Below are 22788 nucleotides of genomic sequence, written 5' to 3'. Positions count from 1 at the left end.
TTTGCCATGATAGACACTTTGAAACTATTTACATAGGCAAAAGGTGACACCTGCATGTGACATCAAACAGTCTTTGTGAAGGACCATGTCCTGGTTGCCTTTGTGATATTATTAACTCTTAATCTGACTCTCCTGGTGTACCAGCAGAGGAATCCCAAGTCCCTGAGGTCTTCCTGTGACTTTCCAAAGCCAACGTGGCAGTGTCTGAACAAGGAGCTTGAGGGCAGCCATAGTAGTCATTTCAAGGATTGCTTTGAGAAAACAACTGCAAGTGTTTTAATAGCCTATGATAAAACATTTCCTCTTTACTGTATATCAATTCTCTTTTATCTTGGAGGTATTTAGGTGCCTGTACCCTTACTCTGTTTCTGCTCACCAATTTAAATCCTTCTCGTGTCAGAGCAGACACTACAGTCAAGAAGTCATTTTCCCAGGATGCAGGTCATCCTCTGTGTCATAGGTATCACTGCTTTGGTTTCAGCTCAGCCACATTGTTTTAGGTAGTGGACAGCTGAGTTTATGTTTTTCCTTGACTTAAAACCATTACAAAAATACCACACAGGAAACCCCACATGCACACTTTAAACCTTTTTCCTAATTACAAACTTAATACATTTGGTTTTGCTACTTTTACCCAAATTGTTGCTGATGAATAAACTTACACTTTTAATGTCATAAATTATCTAGCTACTTACAACATTAATGTAAGTTATTTGTTCTACAGAAAATGGATTAATTAGGTATTTTGCCTGAAGGAAGAACACATGGTGTTGCCCTCTTCTATACTGATACAGGTCAATGAACCTATTGCTGTTCTGTTTCTGTATAACATTTTTTTCCATGTGTTCATAAAGTAATAATGAATGTAATAAGAAAATAAAAACATCCATCAGGATGTTTTATGAAACAGACATTTCTGACTCTATCTAGTAAATATACTTTAAAAAAACCCTAAAACATTATTTGCTAAACTGAGACTGCAAAAGGATTTATTTAATTTAAAGTAACTGTGAAAGATGCTAACTGTATAAAAACAGGATTCACATTATTTTCCCACTTCCTCCTATAGGGGTTCACGTAGAAAGAAACTTGATGCCACAAACTTGTAAGTTATTGTATATGGAACATAGCAAAATAATTTTTTTATATACTGTTTCAGTTAATTTATTCCTTGCTTATTGGGTTAAATGTTCAGGGCAAACTGACTTAGAACAAAATGAATGACTAGTATAATGTTCATTTCTGACTGATTTCAGCATGCATGAAGTTTTTGTGGGGACAGGTGAATACTGTCTAAATCTGAATAAATATTTTAACTTTGTTACTGTAGTTGTATTCTATTCCAATAGTACTTACATTCTAACGGTATTTAAAAAAAACCCTGAAAAATAGTAAAATGAAAATGTACTTTTAGATTTAAGTGAAAGTTAATATTTTGGTTGCCTATGGTTACATTGTCTAACACTTGTAGGCTTCTACATTTAGAAACATTGAGTATGCACGGACTCTTTTAAGAACCAAAAGAAAATGCTAGGAGCTCAATATTATTTAATTCATTCCTATTTGTTTGGTGTCAACAAACAATTAAGAACCTCATTTCTGAGACAAATTATTTTTCTGGGTTTTAAAATGAAAATAAGATTTAAAAAGAAAGTGATTTTATTTCTTATGTGTATACAATACAAAAAACGGATGTTGAAAAAAAAGTTTTGAGTGGTGCAATATATTTGAGAAAATGTCATTCAAAGTGTTCTTCCTGCAGAGAGCTTTTAGAGGAAGTCAGAAACAAAATTACCAGTCTTTAGTCTTCAGGACATTAGGGGGCACCACGACCTCACGGACATGGAATGATGTAAGTTAAAGTACAGTTACTCTTCTTGTCCAAAGTAAATAGGAAACAGCATAAAATAGCAAAATCAGTTCCTGGAGTCATTCTCTAGTGCAAGGCTATGGCACAGTTCTTAAAAAAATTTCCAACAGAAGACAACCTAGACATTTGGTAGAATATAGAGTACACCCTCCTTTTTTCTAAGAGTAGTAAAACTAACAGACTAATGGATGCAATATATGCAGCCTGCTTTCATGTCTATTTAAATCTTAAATTTTCATTCAGAGCTTCATTCTGGGAATATGACTTGTTCAGCTCAAGCCTCTAAGGTATTACAGTGTTAGTTCAACATGTGGAGTAAATCTCTCTGTAGTCAGGGAGCATACAGTGAGCTTGGGATGGAGCTGCTTTAAATCCAGGTCCCTGGATTGGGTCTCATGCTCAGGATAATCACCATAAGCTACCAGACTGCACCACCAAACACGTGTGTGCTGCAGTGATGACGTGTAAATCTCATACTACTACAGAGGACATTAACAGTCTTAGATGCAGACATGGTGGATGATTTACTTAGCAGAAGATTTCCTTAGCAGATCTATCTGGGAAGGAATCAGAAAGACGTGTCTCTGCACAGAGGGAAGAAGGTGTCTGTCCGGAGAGTTGGTGTCCTTGAAGAGGGATGACAGCTGTGACTTCAAGCACTGATTTGCAGGCCTGAGAAACAAGATGCCTTGTTATTGTACCTCTGCAGCTGAAATGATGGTGTGTTTGATGTAACAGAGATAAGGAGCTGGACAACAAGCTTATAAGAAGGATGCCCGTCATTCCTGGCAGACTAACCCTGGTCTCCCTAGAGTTCTTACAGTTTGACCTGGACACCTGAGGCCTTACTCACATCAGCCTTGGAGGATGATTTTCAGTGGAAATCTACACTGTAAAAAATACCCAGATGTAACATTAAAGAATATATGTTCTACTTCATAAAATGAAATCATATGGTGTTAGTGTGCTTTGGGTATGGATAAAGTAATCAACCAACTATAATGTCACTATAGAAGATGACTAGCAGTAGGGCAAAGTATGACATAATATATGAGAAACTCATCTAATTTATTTAAATGGAAAGTATGACTCACAGTCTTTGGAGCTGGGCTGGGGAGTGACTGGATTCCACAAAGTAAAACAGCGTTCCGTTGCTACACTTTCTAGTTTCTCTACTGCCTGAATATGGACACCTTAGCAAAAATCTTGCCCTGACTGGAGGCTGTGGTTAAAACTAATGGAGTAACTGAGGTCCTGGTTAGTGCAGGAGGCAGATTAGGGCAGTCAGTAGCTGTGAAAGGGTTATGACTCCTGAAATAGCCAAGAGAGGGTCAGTGTTTCAGGCTACAAACCTGCTTGCATGATGATTAAGTTCTGGGTTGCTATACTGGCAGAAATCTTTTTCTCATGTGATTGGTCACACAAAGAAAAGATTATTACCTATAAGCACTTTCTCAGACTTTCTGCATCATAATTTTGTGCCTATAGACACATATAGTATGATTTTCTATGTGCATATAAAGTCTGTGAAGAATAATACAGGTATGAGCTCTAATATCATCATCATGGCTAGGCTTCGCGAATGAAGATTTAGGAAGGGCTCTACCCACTTTTCTTGCAAGCGTGCTGGTGGCTAAAAAGGCCAATACGAGAAAGGCAAGTCCGGTTGCAAAAGACACAGCAGAAAGACTCCTTAGGTGGTATATTCTGCAAGGTTCGATTCTTTCTGCGTTGTCTTTTCTCCTCAAGAGTGATCCTGCGTGCTTTCTCAAAAGCATCAGCAGCGTTATAAATGGTCTGTCTCCAGGCCTCCCGATTGGAGGCCAGAGTGGACCAGTTATGGTGATCAATATGCCCGAGGCTGAGTTGTTGCTTCAGGGAGTCCTTGTATCTTTTCTTTGGAGCTCCTCTCTTGCGGCAGCCAGTGGCAAGTTCACCATAAAGCAGGATCTTAGGGAGGCAGTGGTCCTTCATCCTGGAGACGTGCCCTGCCCAGCGCAGTTGCGTTCTCAGTAACATGGCCTCAATACTCGTAATTGCTGCCTGTTCGAGAACAGATGTATTGGTCACATAGTCTGACCAGTGGATGTTAAGGATTGTACGGAGGCAGCGTTGATGGAAGCGTTCTAGGAGACGCAGGTGGTGGCGGTAGATGACCCATGATTCGGAACCATATAAAAGAGTAGACAGCACTATGGCTCTGTAAACACTGATCTTGGTGCTTTGAGCTCTAATATAGTACCTGAGAAAACACATACAGACCTGTCTCTGTTTATATGGCTTTATTATACAAAATATGCGTAACATACTTTACAAAGATAAATGAAGACCACAGTCTCTCTCTTGAGGTGCTTGCAGTCCTGAAATACCCCAAGAAACTGGCCAAAGGCAAAGGAAGGGAAAGCAAAGGGATCAGCATGGCAGCCCCACAGGCTTTTAAAAAATCAAATCTGAATATATATATTCTATACAAATTAAGTTATGGTAGTATATATGGTTATATATATATAATCAGATGCTCAAACATTGCCCTTGTGAGGTTAGTTTTACTTTCTGTTGGTATGCATTGTGGAACAAGCTTTACAAGAACACATGCTACTTGTTCCCAAAAAAGCCTCACTCAAAAATAGAGAGAGGAAGGAGTACCCTACAATATACATCTGCAGCATGACTGATCTAGAGAACCTTAAGAATAAATTGGCAAATGTTATTTTAGATAATTATGTTGAATAGGTTGTAAATTCTTGTCATCCAGCATTTCTTAGAGAATGGAAATGAATTTTATTTTTGTTTGAAATACGTTTGTAATTTCCTAGAAGTACTCTTTTCACATTCTCACCATTTTAGGCTTAATAGAACAGTGACAACTTGTGATGGACATGATGGAATGGACTTTGCTTCAGAGAATGTAGTACTTGTGGTCCATTGCTGTTCATACAGCTACAGTTGAAGTCAATGCCTCTTCCTTCCACTGCTGGTTTTACGTGCTGTAACTAGGTTAAGATTAATTAAAAAAAAGCTATTATCCTTGTACTCAAACCTTCGCTTAATATGGGTATGAAACTGCCCTTGTCCAGATGGACTTCTAGGGAGTTACTCAGAGACATTAAGGTCCTTGGGAAGGGGAAGGAGGTACAAAAATGTCTCTACTTGCCTGAAATGAATTTCCGAGATCTCTGAGTAGTTTAAAGTTTTGGGGTTGGATAGCAATCTTTATACACTGAAAGTGTGCAGGCTATTACTGGAAAATGTTAACGCTTCTTCAGAAAAGCTGCTTTGTGAAGTCCTGTGCTCTACCGAAACGCTCCTAAAAAAGTCCCCTTGCTGAGAAAAATCTTCACATGTCCCTCCACTTACTGGGAGTTAGATACGCTAAAATGGGTTTAGTATTGTTTTTTCTACTATAATTGGACGTTTTGTCAGAGATCCACTACGTGACACATTCTAGGCTTTCTAAACTTCAGTGAAAGACTTACCAGTCTTGGCGAACTCAGGCCCTACCTCTACATGTTCTCTAACATTGAGAATTAGAAAAACACGCCAGCATATGTTGGTAAACAACAGCACAGAGACATGAACAGAACTAAAAATGATTAATTAAATGTAAACTACTGAAAATGACACAAAGATAGAGAGGCTCAAATGAATATAAACAGCATGGACACAATGTTGGTTACAGACAAGGTTATGCTGGTTTAAAACAGGAAAGCTGTTTTGATCATTTGTATCTCAGATGCAAAGTTATATTACCACAGAGGGAACAGGTAGAACGAAAAGACAGGACATTTTGTCCTGAAACACAACTCACTTCATTATTTTCTATTCATCTCTGTACTGCAGTTGTATCAGTTTTGAAATGGGTAGTGTTGTTGCTAGGTAATCTTTACCCACTCAGTAGTTGAAATTTCAGCCACACTGAAAAGAGTTTTATATATCTAACTGCATAATATTAAATTCTAAGGCATTAATAACTGTTTTCAGTGCAACCCTGCTTCTAAGTATGGGCCTCTTTCCTGGGAACAACCCAACTACCAGCACAAGCAAAGCACTTTTGTAGGCTACAGGTCAACATGATTTAAATGGTAGCAGCTGCAAGCCCTCCCTGAGCACTTCCTTATCTCAGCTGTGCGAATCAGGCTCTCACACCCTTTCTTCTCCACAAGGATTCCTCCCTTGTGCTGAGCAACTGTCTGGGCAGTGACACAAGGCTGAGAATCAATGCAGCTAAAAAGCAAACAAGTCTTCCACTCCCTCCCTGCTGGGCTCAGCTGGGTTGAGTTCCTCATTCTGTTTTGTCTTGTGGCTGCACAAGGAGTGTGGATAAACCCAGAGGGAAATGCAGTGGATGGCCAGGAACCAGTCAGCAGGGCTTGGGCATAAAAGGGGCTGTTCTGGCTGCCTTAACATATGCCTGGCCTTGCTGCCAAATACCCAAACACAGCCTCAGATTTTCTTAGGTTTGTGATCTACCAAGGATACGAAGGAAATTTGAGTCAGCTTATGTGTAAAGCTGAACTAATTAAAGTACACTGTTGACATTATTAATCCAGATCTTGAAACAAACATTTCACTTATTCTTTAACAGAAAAACGTGTTGTAATTTTATCATTGTGTCTTTTAAGATTTTCAGTGTAGAAAAGACAAAGTTAAACTCGGGACAGCTCTCACATAACTACAGTCAGCAAACTGTGGTTACATCCCCTGTTGTTCCTGATCTAGCTATGTTTTGTTCCATCTATTACTGGCACCCACTGTCAACATAAAGAAGCTTTTTTTCCCCCTGGGTGGCAAAACCACATCTATAAAATTTGGAAATTGCTTTCTCTTTTTTTATGGGGTGTGGACTAAAAAGGATGGTTCAATTACATTCATCATCTATGTAATGTCAACACTTATTTGCATTTACATAAACCATGGCATTGAAAAGCATTATAAGTAAGTATGTATCCAGTTTCGACAGCATTAATTACCTCAGAGATAAAGTCATTTCTGTCATTGAAGGAGATGATGGCTGCAGTGAGTACCTGCCAGCCCCAGCAGATCCACTCCAGCAGATTTATGGCAATACAGTCAACCTATCACCTGGCCTATTTATTATTTATTCTTTCTTCTTACTTCTAGAGAAGCAACCTGGAGCCAGGCTTGCAGATCTACCTGTGGGATTGCTGATCTTTTTCTGCCCTAAAGGCATGACGCTTCTGCAGCTACTCACAAAAGCTCTTCTGCTGCAGTAAGAACTCACTTTCAACCATGCCTGCTATTAATAGGTTTCCAAAATACAAGTATTTCAGCCTACTAGCCCACTGGCTGTGCAACACAATGTATGCACAGAGTATATTTGTTAATTTACTTTCTTGAGTTGTTTAGAGCAGCAGTGCAACCTAGAAAAAAGGATCCACTAACTGGGAAGAAAAGCTGGGAATGGAAAAAAGGAGGAACAGATAAGAACTGAAAAGGGATCAGGAAAAAAACCAACAAGCCCTAACACATAAAACTGTGTCACAGAGAAACCATTTGATATGACTCTCCAGTGTTTGCATCATCCAGCTGCCCTTTTCCAGAAGTGATACGTGCTGTTAAGATAGGCTATCTAACAGGCAGCAGTGACAAGTCATGCTGCTGACCGTAGGTTGTGTAACGCGAAGTTGATTGCCTATGTTAAACTCAGGAAACTTTTATTTCCAAAGTATCATGCAAATGGCTATCAGCAAGATACTTAATTCAAAGTCTCACAGATTGGTAAAGAAACAAATATAGTTTTGTCCCAGTGTTGTTTTGTCTGTTAGCTAAACTGAACTATTGAGACTATCTTGAATCTGAGCTCATAAATAATCAAGGACAAAGAGTATGGGCATGTGATTTCACAACCTGTAAAAGCTGATGAATGAATGCTGTGAAGAAAAATTCCTACAGTGCTACATAAATTCCCATAGTCATCAACAAGTTACACAATTTTTCTGGTTTATATTAACACATAGGGGAAACACGTCCTATGACTCCTACTCTGCTGAATGTCCAAATCAGTTACCTCACCTACAATATAGTTAAAGTGTAAAAAACAAACCCTAGTTCTTGGTTGGACTGAAGTCTTTGCAATTGTTGCTGATATGTATTTTAATGAAAAGATTGTACATACTTACTACGAACTGCCTAGCTGACCAGTATTAAAACCTGAATTTTAACAACTTTTAAGTTTAACTTTTTACAGCTGTTCAACCCAATATAGTCCAACGTTAATTTTTGTTTCAAAATAGATGTTTTAACACTTATGTAGAATTAGTCCTTTGGTCATGACTTGCATTTGTCCATTGACTGAGCAGCACTGACAGGAAAAATGATCTTGTTAAAAAGGAATTTATTTGCCATACTAAAGTATGTACATATGAAACTTAGTGAACAAAAGAAAAGAACTGCTTTGGCACATCCTGTACTCCTAACGTTCCATCCCATCCATCCTGTCCTTCTTTACCGCTATTCCTTTCCAAGGTTTGTTGCAAGTAATAAATATAACACATCACATTTTGGTTTGTAACTTCCACAAAATACATGCAGCTCTTCATAAAATCAGCAAGAGCCCTGCGTGCATGCATGCCAAGAAGAAGGCAGGGAGACCAGAATTTCATTTAGCAGTAGTCTTACTACAGCATTTACCTAATCTTTCTATGATTAAAAAGAAAAACAATATAGTTTGCTTTGAGGCCTTGCATGTATTGCATCACCTCACCGTGTCACATGCTATTTGATATTCTGTAACCCTGTTCCTAGAAGCCTACGTAAGCAGCAGGTGATTGATTTTCCCGTTTACCAGATACATCACAGCATTCACAGTTATTCACAGTATTATTTTGCAAGTAGTTTGTTCATTTTTATTTGCATTTGTTGGCATATTATGAAAATAGATCAGAATCAAATAATGAGACCTAGCTCTCTTCTATTAGAAATGTTTAATTTTTCCATGATGCCTCCTTTTTACTATAATAATCTGCTATCTATGTAGTTTCTGACTTGCCAATGCCTGAGGGTTGATTTTAAAACAAGATAATTGGTGGTGGCTATTCTGGATACAAGAAGCATTGCAGAAGACATCAGCAAGGAAGTCACAGAAAAAGAAAGCATAAGGTAATTCACTCTGATATTTTAAAGGATAAAGGAATGGATGACATCAGAGGAGAATAGGTCAGGTAGGCAGCAGAAACCAGCCTTGGCCACAACCTGCAGATAACCATTTTGAATCTGAGGCAGAACAGGAATGAAAAACAAGGGCAGCTAAACAAGGATATAACTGAGCTAAATAAGAGGGCTGGTGCCTTTGGCAGTACGATAACACCAACATAGTAAGTCATGCAACTGAAGACGGAAGATAAGTGGGATCAAAGAATAGCACTGAGAACTGATGAGGTCCAGAACAAGGTTTTGCCAGAAGAAAAGTGGTACAGCTGGTGGCTGTAAAAAATGGTGAATGGGAGGGACACTGTTGTAACTTTCCAGTTGCTCTCAGCAGACAAAAGAAACCTGATGGCATCAGAGCAGGAAAGATGAAAGGCTTTTTGTTGCACATCTCTTTCTTTAAAGAGGGAAACAAGATCAAACTGGATCAGTAGCATCAACTATAAATGGCATGCAGGAAGAGTTTTGGAAAATGGAAAATCACAATGTTGCTCAGTTGTGAGAAACTCCCCTCTCCTTCCAACTGAGGACACGTCACTGGAAAGTCCCAGCCTGGGAAAAAAAAGGCAATGAGTAAACAAATTGCGCATGCAGTTAAAACAGAAAGAGGAACAAAGTCAAATGATGCTTTGATTTTAAGGGCATTTATTTTCAGGTTAGCATTTCCTTGAGTGGCATCAGCTCAAGTTCAGACAAGAAAGATTTCATTACAGTGAAAATGGCTGGCAAACACCACGCCTGATATTAAGCCATTGAAAGAAAGCTCATTTTTAAAAAATCTAAGATTTCAACCTGGGACTTTTTGAATTTGCTGCTGCTGAGTGTAGTGACACAATCCCTGTGACAAACCAGATACTTAGGATTATTACACTGCTGAGAAATTAGGAATGATTGTCTGGCAAGTTTGTGGAATTTTTTTCCCTTAATTTACATGTACTTCCAGACAAGGAAGCTGTCCTTAACAAAACCCTTCCTAACAACTCACTGGGCATGTTTCTGTTTTACAAGCAAAATCAGTGGTGAGAATTTTTCCAGCACTGTCTATAAAGAAAACAAGGAAAAACCATCCTTGGTCACACTGAGACAAGAAATACAGTGTTGGATAAAATTATAGGATTCTTACTTCTCTAACTAGCATTCATAAAAATACTGATATAAATTATTAGCCTTTTCTAATATAAATCTACTGTCAACAAAGGTACTTCATACTAATTAATCACAACAACGTTAACTCATTCTGGAAACAATTACAGTGACAGCACTTTCTAGCTGTAATCTAGGAAAATAATCAAGACAGCTTTAACTCTGCTTTTCTGCTCTCCCAGTTAATGAGTGCTGCTGCATCCTGACTGATGTACATGACAGTCCAACCCCGATGGCAAACAGATGCCAGTTGTGCAAGTGTTGCATAGACTATCCCATCTCCAACCCTATCAATAATATAATAAAAATGTAGTCTTTTATTTTCTTTAAACTCAGGTTCTCTTTAAGTCTCATAGGGACTCAACACTACTGTGAAAGCCATCTCAAGCATATTATCCTTGACAGCCAATAACTATTATTATGAAATGGCCAACCTATTCACATCCTCTCAGATTTGGGAAGAGGATCAATAAATAGTTTTTGGGGGGAGAGAGTTATGCTTTTTTGTTTGTTTTTTGCATGGCTTCTAATGTGTATAAATAGTAGAAGAGAACTGCAGGGAGGTTTGAAAGTTTGATTCCTTATCATTTTTCCTGTTACAAGATAAGAGTGTAATGCTACTGCTGTTGTAACAGGGGGCACAAGGATCTTGAACGGTTAAGGTGGAAGCTCCGGGCCCAAGTCCATCAATCACATCCCTGATTCTGGAGCTTTGAACAACAGCGAACAACGATGACAAAAGCTTTCCCCAGGCACCAAGCTGGAGCAGCAAACATGAAACTCAAATCAGTTTCAGTTCCTGTATCTGCTGCAGTAACTGCGCTAAGCTTTCTAAAAGAGAAATGTCATGAATCTCTCTCTCTTCTATGCATGGCAGGAGGTTCCAGGATGGGGCCAGGGTGGGGCCAGAAGTAGAGGCTCCACTGTACAAAATGTACTAACTGGACTAATTTATTATTTTTATAGGAATGTTCTTTTCTCAAAGTAATTTCCTAGCAATAAAAGCAGATTGTGACAGCAACATAAACATGATCTGGGGTTCTTTAAAAGTTGTTCTTTTCATGTGCACATACCAGTGTTGGTGAGGACAAGGTAGTGTGGCATCTGACAGCCAGAACCTGTCTTACGTTGGATGACACCTATTGCAAGAGGTCTCTCTCTTAACAGACTTTTCAGTTTTGGCTAACACAGTTTGCTAGAACTGATCTTACTCCTCTGGAAAGCTGTTGATAATTTAGAAGCTTTAAAACTGTTTGTCTGCTGGCAGTAAAACCACACTATTTTAAACCATTTCAAAATATTTGAATCTGTAATGCTAAGAGGTTTGCTCTTGGATTCAGCTCACATGCTGTTCCTCATACCGGTAACTCAGTCAAGAGCTTATTAATGAGAGTAAGTACCATCATAAAGTTGGACATTGCAGCCAAAAGTCTTGTGTATTTTAGTGTCTGGCTGGCAGCAAGACACACACAAAGCTGATGTACTTACTTACTGAACACCTGATGCAATGAAGTTACACTGAAAAAAAAGCCTTAAAGGTGAAATGTTTGTTCATGCTTTGGGTGACTGGCTGTATTTTTTTTCAGCTGTAATTAAGGTTTTATCTGGTAAAGCTCTCGTAAATAGCATGGATATGGAACTGGCTCGGAGTCAGGGAGTAAGGACCTCACAAGTTAGGGAATAGAAAACCCCAGAAAGGACGGAAGGCTAAAAATTATCTGAATGAAGCAGAACCAACCACACCTTCATCAGAAAAATAATTTCCACAGTCAGATCTTACACTTGAAGAAAAATTATCAAATTTAGCTATTTCTTAAGAGTCACTGGTGGTTCTCAGAGCAGAGAATTCTGCATCCGGCTTTGCTTAGTGCTCTGCACGTCATTTTATTTTGTTAATTTTCTTTTTTGACCTTGCCCATCTTGTTTCAATGAAAGTTCACTTGACAGCTGATGAGGAAAGGAAAACAAACCTGTGTGACTAAGCAAGAAAATATATGCAAACCCATCTGAAGGTCTTGGAAAACCCAAACATGGTTTTACAGTCCTCACTGAGAGGTTAAGCAAAAAAGGCTAAAAGAACCTGAAAGCTTTCAGCATCCAAGAGCTGGAAAATGCTAAGATTTAACACAGAACATGCACAAGAAAGCCTGGACTAGGATCAAAAGGGCAGTACAGAAGTCTATGGCTGCAGAAGGACAAACCTCCTTGGAGGCTACAGCGCTGCACATAGCTCACAAGCAGTTCACACAGGACATCAAGGGCAAGGCTGGCACCAGAGCTTCACTGACAGACACTGGCAACTATCACCATTCCTGCAGCAACAGAGGCCAGTACAGTTTCCAGGGGGTCTGGAAACCATAGCAGCTATGCAGTTACATATCAGTATGGATCGTGGTGGTACAGAACAGGCTGATAGCACTGCAGCCGTACCTGCCCCAGGGATGGCAAATGTACAAGGCAGACACGTGGGAACAGGAGTCACTTCACCAAGCTCAGTTAAATCTGCCCTTCAAACAAGCTGATGTGTTCAGACAAATATTAAAAAAACAAACCCCAACAATGTAATTACCGCTTTCTTCATGCTTGCAATTCACTAGTCAGCCATTCCTTTTTCATCACATGAATGACATCACTGTCAGAAATTACTCCCTGAGGACCTAGACTGAAACTGGCTCTGCGATCACATTAAAGGGTCTCTGTGTAGATGCAGGAGCAGAGTTTAAATTAGCTTCCAAAATTATTTTACCAAATAAGGAATGCAATAATAAAGAAGTGAAACACTTCAACAAGAACTAATCACTCACAATTAAAAACATAAAAGTAATAATTTTATTCTACAGACTTGACCATTTTAGCAGGGAATTAGCATTGAACGTGGGTGACTACAAATAAAATGCTATCAAAAAACAAGAGCGTTCGTTTAAAGGCTTTAAAGGCTTCATCTCAGCTTGCATGAATAAAGCGTAGCTGTACATATGTGGCTATACGAATAAGGTTGCAGGTCTTTCCTGTACATTTCAACAGTACTCAGAAGTTGAGCAAGATCAACCTTTGGTTTTCACTCTTGACATATACAAAACACACTTAGCAAAGCTACTGCATCTCCATGATAAGACAAGTTCAAACTTTCCCAAGAACAACACCCCAAAACTACTAAAACTGTTGCTGTGGAGTTAAGAAATCTTTAGTGTCTTCTAGGCTCATGGACAGGGCAGTTAAGTTCTTTTTCTCTCCCCTAACTTTTGTTAGGAATCTGCTCCCCCTCTGGAGTCACAGCTATTCCCCAGCAGACAGCACCAGAGAGTGCTACCTTGGCCACACATGAAACACACCTCTGTGATGCGGAGGAAAAGGCATGGCCATGCCAAAGAGCCCAAAACAGGCCAGAGACTGGCATTATGCAAACCAAGGTGGCATTATTTTGTTACAATTCAGTATTGTCTATGTGCAGAAGCACAGGGTATCACAGTGTCCCTGCCTCACTTGGTATTTTTAATGAGATTACAGTGGGATACCAGCTCTGCCTATCATAAACCTATCTGCTCTTAAACCAAAGTTACAGGACTTCAATAGTATTTTTGGCTACCTTCTCTCCAAGGTTTTTTAGGAGCTGCTAGTCACCAAAAGCACCATTACACATACATAAGATCACAGTGATCGTTCCTCTGCTGAAATCTTGTTACAGGGGCATTTGTGACCTAAATGGATTGCTAAGAGCATCATCTAAGAGGCTTGTTGCATAGAAACCATAGTGAGCAGAGAATTCAGGTACTATCAGGTCTGAAAGGAAACACTGATACAGCAAAATCACTTCTGCATACCTTCATGCATATAAAAAAATTTTAAGTGACACAAATAAATTATCCCACAGTACCCATTCTTTGTCAGTCATACACCCACACAATGTCATCACGTATTCGTGTGATGTTCCTCATGTAATTCAACAGATATTTTCCCAATTTGAAAGAAAACAAACAACAAAAAAAAGCAAACTATAAAATCATAGCATCATTTCACAGTGATGCCATTTAAACTTTTACACTCTGAAAACTGCAGAGACTAATAGAAATAAAGTACATTTTATCTGAAGGCTTTTATTTAGAACTTTGCAAACCGATTTGTTCTTATATGAATCTCATTTATTCCATGGATTTTATATTATTCTTGGAAGGCAAATGTCTTTGTTATAAATATATTAAATTTCCTCTTATCTTCTCTTACAACTGTGTCCTGTAGGAAACAGCAGCATTCTGCGTGTTTATTTGCTGCAACAGCAGAAGTGAGTTGTCAGGCACCAAGTCAAGTACAAGTAAGCACGTTTGCCTGTAAGCATCAAGCAAGTATTCACAACAATTTCGAATCTGGTTTTAAAAAAAAGAATATTTACAGCTACTTTTAATTAAGATCGATTCGCTTTTTCCTAGTCCTCAATAAATAGAAAGCATAAGGCATGTGGAATCCAAATTCTTTAATGGAGCTGAAGCTAAAAAGCACCATCTACCATTTACCCCGCGATTTCAACTGGGACCTTCATCGGTCGCAAAAATTTCGCTTCCTCCAGACTAACAGCAGCGACGCGGCCGCTCCTGCGGCCGGTCACGCACAGGGGGAGCGGGCGGGGACTGAGGGCCGTGCGAGGTGGGGCCGCGGGAGGGGGAGCAGCAGCCCCAGGGCCCCGGCGGCCCGGGGCAGGGCGAGCCCCTGCTAGGCCGGGACCCACAGCGCTGCCGGCACGGCGGGGGCGGCGGCGAGGCCGCGCTTCTCCATCCAGCCCCAGCTGCTCCGCGCAGCATCCCGCCGGCGACGGGAGCAGCTACTTGCAGAGCCCCTCCAGCCGCTCCAGGGTGCCCTTCATGTCGCGGATGCGCTTGGCCAGGGCGGGCACGGGCTGCATGGCGCGGTCCAACTCCTCGCAGCGCGCCACCAGCGCGTACATGGCGCGGATGCTGAGGTCGGCCGCCTCGCCCAGGCTCTCCACGCCGTCGCGGTAAGTCTGGATGCAGCCGACGCTGAGCGCCGTCAGCGCCTGCAGCCCGCAGTGCACGTTCCGCAGCAGATCGTCCACCTGCGCCGCCACCTGCCCGGCCAGGGCCACCACGTCCTGCAGCGCCCCGGGGTCGATGGCGGGAATGGACGACCCGCCGCCCCCCGCCGGGGGCTCGCCCCGCGGGGCGCCGCTCAGCCGGATCCGCCGCTCCAGGTTGTTGGCTACGAACTGGGTGAGGCGCCCCTCCCGCAGCACCGTCCCCTCCAGCTCCAGAGCGCTCGCCAGTGTCGCCCGCCGCCCCTCCGGCAGCTGCCGCCCCGCCGTCGCCGCCGTCCCGCCGCCGGCAGCCAGGCTGAGCGCCTCCAGGCTCCGCTCGTCCCGCCCCCGCCCCTCCGGCGGCCCGGCGGCCGAGCCCGGCTCCTCCATGGCGGGCGACGCGTGCCCGCTTGCTGCCTCCACCCACCGGGGGCGCGCCGCCGCCTGTTTACGTCCCTCCTGATTGGCTGCGGGGCGCGCGGGGGCGAGGCCGAGGCTGTTTGCACGGCGCCCGATTGGCCGGAGGAGCACTGCCCGCCCACCGCGCACTGCGGGCCCGTGACTCGGAGACCAGGGCAGGCCCGCCGGCCGTACCCGCCCGTGATTGGCCGGCTCGCGGGAGAGGGCGTGGCCCCGAGTGTTTGTGTCGCTTCCGATTGGCCGGGGCGGAGGCGGAGAGGCCGCCGCTGCGCCGCAATTGGCGGCGCGCGGAGGAGACGGGCGGTGCTCGAGCCGTCCGCGCGCGGCGGTTGGCGTGGAGGCGGAAGGGGGCGGGCCCCGCCCGGGTAACAACACCGGGGCGCTGCTGGCGGCTCTCCTCACTCCCCCGCCATGTTATCCTAGCGGCGGCTCCGCTTTCGCCACCACCTCCTCAGCCCTTCACAAAGCCTGGGCAGACACTCCCCAGCGACCCGACCTGCTCATCCCCGTCTAGGCTCGACCCCTTCTCCCCGGCACAACTCTGGGTACCCACGTCCAACCATGGTCACCACCACGGCGCCGCCGCCTTTCCTGGCTCGGATCTCGGCAGGCACCGAAGACCCGCGTCGGTTGCCGCCCTCCGCCCTGCTCCAGCGCCTCAGGCGCGGGGACAGCAACTGCGAAAACCAACCCAGCTGCTGCCTTGCGGGCCCGGGGGGCAGCGCCCGCCCCGCGCTGAAGAGGGTGCGGCGGAGGAAGGGGAAGATCCGGCCGGGCCCCGCGGGGCTCCTGCCCAGCCGCTACCAGCAGTACCAGCAGCACCGCGCCGGGCTGGGGAGAAGGACCCCGCTGGGAACCGACCTGGTGACGGACCCCCCACCGGAGGAGCCCCCCGCGCCCGCCCCCTCGAGACCCGCGCCCGGCAACCCCCTCAGGAAGGAGGTAAATACAAGGCTGCGCTACTTCTCCTCACTTTTCCGTCCCCCCTCAGGCCCCCCCCGGCGCTCGGTGAGCTGGGAGGCCGTTCCGCGTCCCGCGGGGGGGGAGCTCGCGGGGCGCCCCCTCAGCACGGTAAGGGGGGGGGCGGGGGGAGCGGCAGAGTTTCCGTTACGCTCTGACGGGGTGGGGCGGGGCCGAGAGCGGAGCCGCGGGCGGCGATTGGCTGCCCGGCGCCCACCAATCAGCGTGCGCCGCTGCGCCCCAGCAACAAGCCGGATTTAGCCCTGGCGCTGGCTGCGCGCCAGCCCCGCCCCCCACCCCGCGCGCGAGGTGGGACGTGCGCGGCGCGCAGCGCCCCATGGCGGCCGGGGGGGGCTCCGCGCCCTCAGCCCGCCCGTGCCAGCGTAGCGGTGGGAGAAGTGCAGGGTTGGCGGGGAGGGGGCGGCTCGGTACCCTCTCCCCTGCTTGAGGCGGCCCCCAGCGCCTCGCTCCGTGTCTGGGCCGATGAGGGATCGCGAAGAAGAGGGGTCGTGGTTGACGTGAGTCTTCTTTGTCTGCGCAGTTTTTAAAGAACAAGATGGGAAAGACAGAGAAGGCGGCCGTCCCCTACGGCCAGCCCGTTCACGGCTTACACCTGTGTGAACAACCAAAGATTAACAGGCAGAAGAGTAAGTGTAATGCGCCGCTGACGAAGATCGCCTCGGCGAAAAAGATAGAGAACTTTTGGCAGGATTCTGTGTCGACGGAAATAATTCAGAAGCAGGAGAAAAAGCCACTTAAAAACACAGAGAACTTCAGAAATGCCAAGTCCAAGAAACCTATTGCCCTAAATGAAGCGAACCAAAAAGAAAATTACGCTGGGGCAAAGTTCAGTGACCCACCATCTCCCAGTGTCCTTCCAAAGCCTCCCAGCCACTGGGTGGGTGGCACAGCTGAACATTCTGACCAAAACAGAGAGTTGATGGCAGTCCATTTGAAAACTCTCCTAAAAGTTCAAGCATAGTTCCTAAGATCTCTTGAGTAATTGGCAAAGAAAACTCCATCCAGGAAACTTAAAGCATGCCTTGTTGCAACAAAAATTGCAAAAGACTGTCAAGTCTTATAAACACATAAAAAAAAATCCTTGTATTATATTTTTTATGGTTGTGTAAATAGTGTACATCATGTATTATGTGTATATTCTTGTTCATACTTTGAGAGGTACATTTTAGTTTTGTTATGAAAGGATGTATTTTGCACTGCCTGATTGGTAGATGTCTTGTATATAAAATATGGACAATTTTACGTGTGTGCTTGACACATGAAGACTTGACTTGCTTTGCACAAGGTAATGAAAATTTTGGAAGGAGAGTACAGCTTTCTGATTTTAAGGTTCCAGATCAAATGTGAATGTTTTATTTGTGCACTACTGACAATAGTTTTACATTCTATTTCCCAATTAAGTAAAAACATGTAATTTTCATACAAATGTGAAGTTTTGCTCTCTGCTCTGGAAACTATCTGGAATTCTGTTCATCTGTTTGTCTTCAAAATTAACTGGAATTTGAGTAAAATTCCAACCCATCGATTTGAGCACTGCTGATTTCTTTAAAAAAAAAAAAAAAAGGAAAGAGCAGAGCTTTCTGCCAAAAATCTAATTGGTCACTAAAAAATTAAATAAAATAATTTGGCCTCCCCTTAAGCATGTCTTGGTTTTCTTTTGTGACTCTGTGTGTGTGTGTGTCTGTTAATTATCTGATTGCTTTCTAGTGCATCAATAGAAATACATTGTTTTTCTCAGCTTTTAACTGTCTCAACCTTAATTAAGAAATTCAGTAGCTCAGTAAGAATTCCTTACGTTTAAAAAAAAATTTCCTTTGTGATAAGTCGTTTTAGGTTCTTTTTGTTTGCTGAAAATTCAGATTTCAAGAAAGAAAATCCTGTAATGCTCCTTAAATATTTTCATAGTTAGTGGTTACTAAACTAGTTGATAGTGAATGGTAGCAGTGACAAAAAGGTACAGATGGGGCAAGTTAAACTTTGTATTTTTTACCAGATTTGTCTCTTCGTGATAGCTGTGCTGGAAAACACGTTCCTCTGATTTACAGTTCTAAAGGAATTGGATTGTAGATTAGGCTGACGTGATGAGAAGATAACATAGATTTGCAGTTACTAATCTAGTGTTTAAAAAAGATTAACAAATTTAGGAAACGTGTGAAATTTACGAAAGAGAAAAGCATTTTTAAGGTTTTGGATCCACTGGAAAAAAACCTGTCTGCTCTAGTCGATGAGAACAGTACATAGGAAGAAAATGCCAGCTTGGGTCTCAGCTGCGGTGGCTCCGCAGTGTGGACGGTGTTTTTAGAGGTACACGTTAAGTAACATCAGCCGTGTTTGTGCCACGTGTGCTGCAGCTGCCGAGACAGAGCATCACTGCGTCCCATGTGTGGGGATTGGCAGTGTCCATTAACACAGCACTGAAACAAGATTGGTCAAAAGCTAATGGAAGTAAGGAAGGGTTTCTTGGCCTGTTTATAGAAATTGATTATATAATTGCAGAATTTTTATTATAATGCTGTTAGGCTGTTTACGATACAGCCCAAAGACTTGGAGGTTCACTGTCTTGCAAAATAGACCTATATTGATGCACTTGAGGTAAATATGTGGCCTCAACAACCCAGTTTCTTGCCTAATCTAAATACTCTCTAATTTAGTGTGCCCTAGCTTATTTTCTAAAAATGAACAAAACCACTTCTCCTTTTTTTTTTATTTTTTTTTTTAAGTAAACAGTATTTGGCCAAAGAAAAATTCCAGTGGAATCTCACTGAGGATGACTCAAGTAGACAGTAAGTCCCAGTTTACTATATTTGGTATATGCTCTATTGATCTGCTGTTACACTCTTTTTTTTTTTCCCACTTTTTTTTTTTGCCTGAGTGTCACCAAGTGTGAAGGAAAATGCCGTAGCAATTCCCCATAGCTTTAGGCAATGGTTAGTTTTGGTTAGTCATCTTGCTAACTAGCTTGACAACAGTGAGTTTCCATCAGACGTGGGTTGGTGTTATTTAAAAGGTGTCCTTTTTTGCCCTGATTATTGTCTCATTACCATCAGCCTCTCTTCTGCCCCTTGGAGCTGGTGTGAAATTCCGTAGTTTTAATGCTAACTGTGATCCTGTGTAAAATTTACCAATGTGACATACCTCTTTGTTTCTGCCCTGTTTTACCAGTGCATCCCTAAGGATTACAGAATTTGTTAAATGTTAAGTGCTGATAATTCTCAGCTCCTCAGTCAATTCTTTTAAAGCTGTTGGATGAGACTTCTGAAGTCTTGAAAATTTAAAAATTCCCGTACCTTGTTGCACCATAAGGGGTAAGATGACAATGTTCCATCTGGTTTTTCCTAACAATGGGAAAAAAAACAAAGCTTACTTAACATACTTTGGTGTCAGTATCGCTGGTCCTGTGGTCAGCCAGCAGAAGGTTTGGGGCACTTTATGCTTCTGTCTTCCTGAGATTTTTGCGTTGAGTCCCTTCCTGCACGATGGACTGGTTTGTAAAACTAGACCTACGTGCAATACACACTTCAACATGATCACCTGAAAAGCCAGGATGTTGCCATCTCTTAGGACCATATTCTGCACTAAATTTGTCACTTCCCCACTTTTGTCTTCCTACAGTATCATCTTACGGGGATTTTCACTTTCAAGGTTTCCTTCACTTTGACATATTTCTCAGTCTAGTTCCCTGAAGATGAGGCATTGTATTACATGAACGTATTGTTTGAGTTTAGAGCCAGTAAATGACAGCAAAACATCAGTGTCGTATTTGGAGGACTTCTTTGCAAAGTAATATAATGCCTTGTGAAGTGAACAGTCTCTAAGGAAGAAAATGAGCAAAATTAGTGGATATGTTATCAGCTAGTCATGTGTCTGCTGTACAGGAATTAAATAAACTGCTTATTAAATCTTCTGAGGTCAGTAAGGAAACAAAAGATACTGCACTGTGGTTAGGTAATGAAAATCTTTTCTGATAATCTTTAGTGCAATGCTGTGCAGAACTGCAGAGGGATCAACTGTGCGAGTTAACTACCAGCTTACTTTTAAACAGTTAAATGTCATGTGATGATGGTCCTGCAAAATTAGCTCTCATGGAGCGCAGAAGTGTCTGTTGTTGCGTTTTCATGCATGGCTAAGTCTGAGCCCATTAGACACCTTCATTAATAACGGCTGGCTTGGTGCTCTACTAAAGCTAAAATGCTTCTGTCTCTTAATGCAGCAGGAGCTAGAAATCGTGTATATTTGAACTCTGTTACACCAGCATCTCTTCAGAGATGATACTAAATTCTTAAGTTATCTGCATATGAGGCTGTAAATTTAATTTTATCTGATTAATATTTTACCTAAGGTGTATTATTTTAAACAGTTCTTTTAATTCTTTTCAGAGGCTAGTTTTTAAGCTTTTGCATTATAAAGCATTTGATACCTGCCACACATTAGGGTTTTTTTCTTCTTTACTCAGTTTTGAGATTTAATATGAAGCCTTATAGATTATATGAAGCCCAAAGATTATAGATTGTGTTTCATTGTGATTTTGGAAATAAGGTTACCTTTATTTCTGCATAGAAAGTCTTGACACCGCCACCATGCAATTAATCACATTCCTTATTTTCTTCTACAATCTATTGTGCTCTTTGAATTTTGATTTCACAACACATCCTTTAAATATTTTTTCATTATATATGCCTGAGTGAAGTTTTTAAGGGGAAATATTTTCTGTTGTAATTTCTAAGATGGTTTTCTGTTATGGATAGGCTGGTTCTTACCCAAAAGAGGCTAGGAGGTAAGCAAGAGGTAAAGGTTGTAAAATGTTAACATCTACCATGAAAAATTCATACTACCTTGTTGAACAGTAACCACAGTGTTAAAAATTTTTGATAGAAAGAAATAAATATTTAGCAGCTGTTTCACTAGAAAAGATGGATGAAGGGCACATAAATTAAGGAGAAATACATTATCCAATAAAGGGACCAAACTACTGAAGTTGAGCAACAGAGTGTTATCAGCAGTTTTGAGGCTGTGAATTTTCTGTTTTGCTTTGAGAGCATAGAAGAATGTTATCAGAGCTAAGACAGGAAGGTCAAGAATTCCGCTGAATTTGAAAAATTTTCCTGAGGAATTAATTTGTACAACAAACATGTCCTAGCAGAGGTACTTCTTCCCCTGTGTTGAAGTCAGCATTCCTCTCTAACATTTTTTCCCATGAGATAATAAAATCTCATTTGTTTAGCTCCCAGAAAGGAGGCTTTTAGATCTTACAAAGCCCTGACTCAGTTGGAAGGCTGCTTTGGTACTTTTGTTTAGCTCAGTGACACAGTGTGTGGCAGATGCAGTCACTTCATCCGAGTGGTTCATAAACCCTTGTCTTCAGTTTGAGAATTTCACTGGTTATGTGTACTTACTTTGTAGGTTGTCACTGGTCAGTGAACTGGTGTGATTTCTCTAATTTATACCTGAGAGAGGAAGTATTTGGGAATCAAGGATTTTTCTTATATTTATATGACGTCGCTGAGTCTTTAGGTGTAGTTCAGTAAGTGGCTGTATGTATTTCAAGAAATGGTGTAATCACCATTGCCATTTTGCCATTCTTAAGGTCATGAAGCATAAGGTTTTGAGTAGATGCTGTTTCTATTAAAGATGTAATTTGCTTCTTTAATGAAACAGTGTGCTTTCATCAGCACACTTTAATTTGCAAATGTCCTTATAAGTGGTGATGGCAAAGGCCATGAAAATACAATCTACTTTGTTTTTTATTCCCTGGAACAAGACCTGGAGCTACATTCAATAAATAGCTTAATATACAGAACCAGGCTTTTCTCTTGTTTTCTCTCATCACCTGAATCTTGTGTTCTTTACTGCCTAGTGACACAGCTGCACAAGAAAGAATAAGGTGTGTCCTTACTTGAAGTAAAATATAACTTGAGATGTGTAATTTGCTTTTATGTGTATATAGCATGAAGCTTTTGCAAATTTAATTCCTAGCATCAGAATATTCAGAAATTGCATGTTCTCATATCTAGAATATCGATAGGTCATTGTAGGAATTTATGGAGTAGTAAATTGATAGACTTTGTCCAAATTTTAAACATACTTTGTATGCACGCACTAAAGAAAGTGCTGATATTTTTTGTGCCCTGTACTGGGAGCACAAAGGAAAACAGGTAGAAAAAAGTACCAGACAGGTAGAAAAAAG

General features: G+C 42.2%; 2 protein-coding genes across 2 annotated transcripts; one reads left to right on the top strand and one right to left on the bottom strand.

The window, feature by feature from the left end:
• Window positions 1-12986: 12986 nt before the first annotated feature.
• BORCS6 (BLOC-1 related complex subunit 6) lies at window positions 12987-15885 on the bottom strand. The gene has a single exon (XM_027695510.1). The coding sequence runs from the start codon at window positions 15591-15593 to the stop codon at window positions 14994-14996; it is 600 nt and encodes a 199-aa protein (XP_027551311.1). The 5' UTR covers window positions 15594-15885; the 3' UTR covers window positions 12987-14993.
• Window positions 15886-15952: 67 nt separating this feature from the next.
• On the top strand, window positions 15953-18175 carry PNRC1 (proline rich nuclear receptor coactivator 1). Its single transcript, XM_027695495.1, has 2 exons — window positions 15953-16565; window positions 17125-18175. The coding sequence occupies exons 1-2, from the start codon at window positions 16185-16187 to the stop codon at window positions 17563-17565; spliced, it is 822 nt and encodes a 273-aa protein (XP_027551296.1). The 5' UTR covers window positions 15953-16184; the 3' UTR covers window positions 17566-18175.
• The last annotated feature ends 4613 nt before the right edge of the window (window positions 18176-22788 follow it).

The sequence above is a fragment of the Neopelma chrysocephalum genome, unplaced genomic scaffold, assembly GCF_003984885.1.
Source record: "Neopelma chrysocephalum unplaced genomic scaffold, ASM398488v2 Primary Assembly neopelma1_23b, whole genome shotgun sequence".
In the NCBI taxonomy this organism is placed as follows: Eukaryota; Metazoa; Chordata; class Aves; order Passeriformes; family Pipridae; genus Neopelma; species Neopelma chrysocephalum.
This window is presented reverse-complemented; position numbering and strand designations above follow the sequence as displayed.